At 35.4% G+C, this 5,134-nt stretch overlaps 1 protein-coding gene across 1 annotated transcript in view; it reads right to left on the bottom strand.

The window, feature by feature from the left end:
- Positions 1–1,358: 1,358 nt before the first annotated feature.
- Positions 1,359–5,134, bottom strand: part of LOC103583154 (serine/threonine-protein kinase Chk1-like) — a gene marked incomplete at its 3' end in the record, with an annotated part of 8,855 nt that continues 5,079 nt past the window's right edge. Inside the window, exons 2-5 of the mRNA XM_008564553.1 lie at positions 4,856–4,988; positions 4,288–4,476; positions 3,400–3,504; positions 1,359–1,454 (exon numbers count right to left, since the gene is read on the bottom strand). Of these exons, the coding sequence (XP_008562775.1) occupies positions 1,359–1,454; positions 3,400–3,504; positions 4,288–4,476; positions 4,856–4,988 (523 nt within the window). The remainder of the gene's footprint in view (positions 1,455–3,399; positions 3,505–4,287; positions 4,477–4,855; positions 4,989–5,134) is intronic.

Below are 5,134 nucleotides of genomic sequence, written 5' to 3'. Positions count from 1 at the left end.
ACCTCTCTGGCTACTCCTTCTCTGTTTCCCTGGTCTTTGTCCACCACTTAAATTTGGCATTCCTTAAAACTCCAAATACTCAATTTCATCTACTGCCATGGTTTACATTACATCTGTTTTCAGAAAACTCCAAAATTGGCATCTCAAACTTAGTTGTGTCTCCTAAGTTACACTTACACTCACACGCAAACACACTGAAAACTACTGAACAGTTTTTATTTAGCTCCTCAAATCCAACATGTCCAAATCAAATAAAATTTCCCCTAAAATCTGTTTCTCCTCCTGAGTTACCAGAACCAGAACACAGAAGTCATCTTGATTTTTCATTCCCCTTCATTTTCCACATCTAAACAATCACTAGTTCTATCAGTTCTAGCTCTTACAATTCTTTGGAATCCATCTATTTCCTTCAATCCCATTGCCACCATCTTCTCATATCTAGAGTATAGTACAAAGCCTACTCCACTCTTAACCTCTTCCTATCCATCAAAAACAATGAAAAAAAAAAAGCAGTAGCCAGAAAACTAAAATCAAATATATGACTATGTCATTTTCTTGCCTGAACTCTCTCAGAAGTTTCCCCAATGGCCTTAAGTTAAAGCCCCAAATCCTTAACATGGCTTACAAGGTCCTGCTCCACAATATGGCCACTATCAACCTCTCTTGCCTCATCTCAAAGCTCTCTCCTTCTCACACTTCTCTGTTCACTCATTTACTCAACAGGTATTTACTGCATGCCTATGATGCCCCACACACTGTGCTAACCGATGGTGATACAATGATGAAGAAGACAGACATGGTCAATACCATAACGACCTTCTTTCAAGTTCCTCAAATGCACCACTTTCTAAAATCTAAGGTACTCCAAATGCTGCTTCCTCTGCTCAGAATTAAATCTGCAAAACACCTTGCCTGGCTAACTCCTCTTTAATCTTCAAATCTTAGATTTAATGTCATCTTCTTCTTTTTTTTTTTCTGACTGGTAAGGGGATCACAACCCTCGGCACGGTGTGGTCCACACCACGCTCAGCCAGTGAGCACACCGGCCATCCATCCCTATATAGGATCCGAACCCGCTCCCGAGTGAGCCACGGGGCTGGCCCTAATGTCATTTTCTGAGGAAGAAAAGTCTTCCCTCTTCCTTAAGACTTGGTCAAACACTTAGCTATAGTACCCTTATTTTCCTTTTTATAATTATTAATACACAAAATTATTTTTTGTATTTGTTTTTCCTGCTAGACATTATAATCTCCACGAGCACAGAGACCACAGCTATCTTGTGTTCTTGACTTGTGATACTGACTTTGCAAGTACCTTTTCTTCCACAGAAGAAAATATTTGTATTTTCAGAATATTACCTTTCTTGAGTGGTTTGTTGTACCATCTATCTTTTTTGATATCTGGGATAGTAATCCTTACTGATGGATTCTCAACTAGGATTTTATGCAGCAGAGCTGAAAACAAAACATTAAGACAACATTTACAAAAGGGTCATGCAGAATAGAAAAGCCTATGGCTTATGGTAGGGAACACATTCTCTATTGGCCTCCTTATGTCTAAATATTATTTCTGTGGAAGGGAAAGAATAAAGATACTAAATCGTTGCTTTAATTTCATGCAGTTATTCTTTGCTATTGTCTGTATTTTAGAATAGTTTCCAGACCTGATTCTCAATTGGTTACAAATAAGGAGAACTAGAGCCAGGTGGAAATGTTTCTCTTCGTTAAGAAAAAGATACAAAAATCCTGTTAGCCATTTTTAATACTAAATTTCATGACTCCAACACATCATGTTCTCATGTGACCTCCTAATTCACAGTCCTATAGGGAAATTTACTTACCAATAACTTTTTATGGGATTAATATACCCATAATCCTAAAATATCTTAATTATCTTGATAAAGAATCCATACATCTCCCAACACCAAAATTACTTTCTAATGAACCAAAGATTTAAATATAAAAATGAAGCCTTTAAAACACTAAATGAAAACATTGGAAACTTTTTTCAATAAAATATTAGGGTTAGAAAAGACTTTTCCAAACATGACAATATAGTCAGAAAACACAAAGGACAAATTAAAGGTTTGAAAAATATAAAACTTCTACATGTCAAAATAGAATAAGCAACAAAAAATGACAAATTGCAAAAAATATTTGTAACAAATATTAATGTGACAGTAATGTGTTTAAACAAAAACCACAAATCTCAAAGTGATAAGAAAAACAATAAATCTCCTTGACAAAAAAAGAGCAAAATAGACAAAAAGCTAATAAATACATAAAGGGTATATACCTTCATTAGTATTAAATTTAAAATAAAAATAAAAAACAGTATCATTTATAAGCCTATTAGATTAAAATTTTTTTAAAAAATGTAAACTCATGAGACTAGCATGAAATGGTACAAACTTTCTGGAAAAACAAGCCATAATAATTAAAAAACTACATACATCTTTGATCATACAATTTCACTTCTGGGGGTTTATTTTAGGTAAATAATTTAAGGGTATGTGCAAAGATGAAGTTACATGGACACTTGTCATATCTCCTTTATAACTGAAAATTTGGAAAAAATCTAAATAAATCTCCAACATAGTGAATTGGATGAGTATAGTAAGGCATATATGAATAGCAGAATACCATTACAGTCTTTAAAAACAATGATATGCCCTACTATTCACAGAGCATTGAAGCCAAAAAACAGGTTATGAAATAGTATGTACAGTATGATCTCACTTTTTGTAAAAACACTCATTTTTTGTAAATACTTATAATAACTTACATATATAACACAGATAAATTCATTACACAGTTGACCCTTGAACAACATGAGTTTAAACTGTACAGGTCCACTTATACGAGACTTTTTTGCAATAAATACAAGTACAGCCAGCCCTCCTTGTTCTTGGGCTCCACATCCACAGATTCAACTAACCATAGATAAAAATAAGCAGGATGTGGGGCTGACTGGTTAGCACAAGAGTGTCACCTTGTAACGCCAAGGTCAAGGGTTTAGATACCCCCCCATGGAGGGTTGGGGGAGATATAGAGGGGACCAACTTTTCACATCCAGGGATTTCATAAGGCGAACTGCAAGACTTGAGCATCTGTGGATTTTGGTATTCTTGGGGATTCCTGGAATCAATCCCCCATGGATATTGAGGGGCAATAATATATATTTACAACAAAGTGTAGAAACACATAACAGAATATTTTTTAAAAGCTATTTCTGAGTCCTGGGATTAAAGTGTTGCTTTTTCCTTAATTTTTAACTTGTATTTATCTACAAGGATCATAGGTTATTTCTGCGATTACTTGAAATTAAAAAACAAATTCAAATAGCACAAGACTTCATTATCCAAGAAATCAATACTTTCAATCAGGATAACCCAGTTACCTAGAGGAGCAGAATCGATTTTTTTCCAAGGGTTGAGGTATGTTTTTTTTTCTTTCCAATCAGAATATTCCTGACAACTGTCACTGGGCTGGTCCCATGGCAATTCTAAAATAGAAACATGTCCCAGTTTTCTGAGAGTTTATATCATTATACAGAAAAACTTCAAGGGAAAATAATCAATAATATAAATCTATGAAAAGTTTCCTCCAAATTAATTCAGTGTGGTTTTCAAACTAAGTAACTTTAGAGGCACTTCAAAGATAGATGAACCACTTCTTGACCTACTCTTTTCAAAAATGTTTACATGAATCTTCAAAGAGCTAGCTGTGGTGACTTTTCATTTCATAACTATACAAACCTTATTCTAAAAAGCCATTGGGGTTAAAACTTCCAAGTTAGTTATAAATAAGTTACTCTTTGCAATGGACTAAATGTTTGTGTCCCCACCATAAATTCATATGTTGAAATCCTAACCCACAATGAGATGGTATTTAGAGGTGGGGCCTTTGCAAGGTGATTAGGTAATGAGGGTTAGAGCCCTTGTGAATGGGATCAGTGCCATTATAAAAGGACACAAGAGAGCTTGCTTCTGGTGTCCCTGCTCTCCACCACATGAGGACACAGCAAGATGGCCAGAACCAGGAAGAGGGTCCTCACTAGAACACAACCATGCTGGCACCCTGATCTCAGATTTCCAGCCTCCAGAACTGTGTGAAATAAATTTCTGTTGTTCATAAGCTACCCAGTCTATGGTTTTGTTATAGCAGCCCAAATTATTAAAATACTATTATATAAATATGGATTCCCTTGGTTTATTTCATTTATTTTGGTGTAACAAATCTGACTTTTCACAGGACAGGAGTTTTATCATGATAAAATAGCTCTTACCTCCAGCCAACATTGCAGTAAGTACTATTCCACAGGACCAAACATCAACTGGTTCCGCATGAAATTCTTTTCTCTTCAGAAGTTCTGGAGCAACATAAGGTAAAGTACCACACATCTTGTTCAATAAACGCTCACGATTATTATGCCGAAACACTGTGGCCAAGCCAAAGTCAGAGATTTTGAGGTTATCTAAACCAAAAGAAAAAAGGATAACAGTGGATAAAAATTTTTTGCAAGTAGATATTCTTAAAGAAATTAAGTTTTATTGGAAAAAATCACTGGTGTTTCTTAAGGTTTGCAGAACTCTCTACTTGAAAATGACCAAAATAAACCAAAACAAATTTTGAAAAAGAAAAAAATAAAAGACATCATTTATGCTAAAACTAGAAAAAGCCCCATCTCTTCCATTAGTTTAAGAGAAATATCAACACACAAGAGTTTCGACCAGGTTAAAGAAAGATGCTAGAGTCAAAAGGGACTGTCCTTCTGGAAAAGAGTACTCCAAACTTGGGCAGAAAGCAGAGCAAAGCCCTTGCCAGTGGAGGGCAAGGAGACATCAGTAACATACTAGGCACAACTTTCTCAGCAGCAAACAAACCCAGTTGGCAGGAAGAAAATATGTAAAGACACATCAAACTGAGATCCACAAACCACAAGAACTTCTTGTCAAATTGGCTAAGTTGAGAAAAGGACGAAGAACTCTGTACAAAAAAACAAACCAGAAGATCAAACTTCCACTGTAACTTCCCATCTTCACCACACACAAACTGCAGACAGGACTTTCAACCTAACTTATACACAGTGAATATCTACTATAACCAAGTGACAGGCACTAGTGCTAGCCTAT

Source organism: Galeopterus variegatus, unplaced genomic scaffold (genome assembly GCF_000696425.1).
Source record: "Galeopterus variegatus unplaced genomic scaffold, G_variegatus-3.0.2 Scaffold20129, whole genome shotgun sequence".
NCBI lineage: Eukaryota > Metazoa > Chordata > Mammalia > Dermoptera > Cynocephalidae > Galeopterus > Galeopterus variegatus.
The sequence above is the reverse complement of the archived record's forward strand: the minus strand, read 5'-3'. Positions and strand labels throughout refer to the sequence as shown.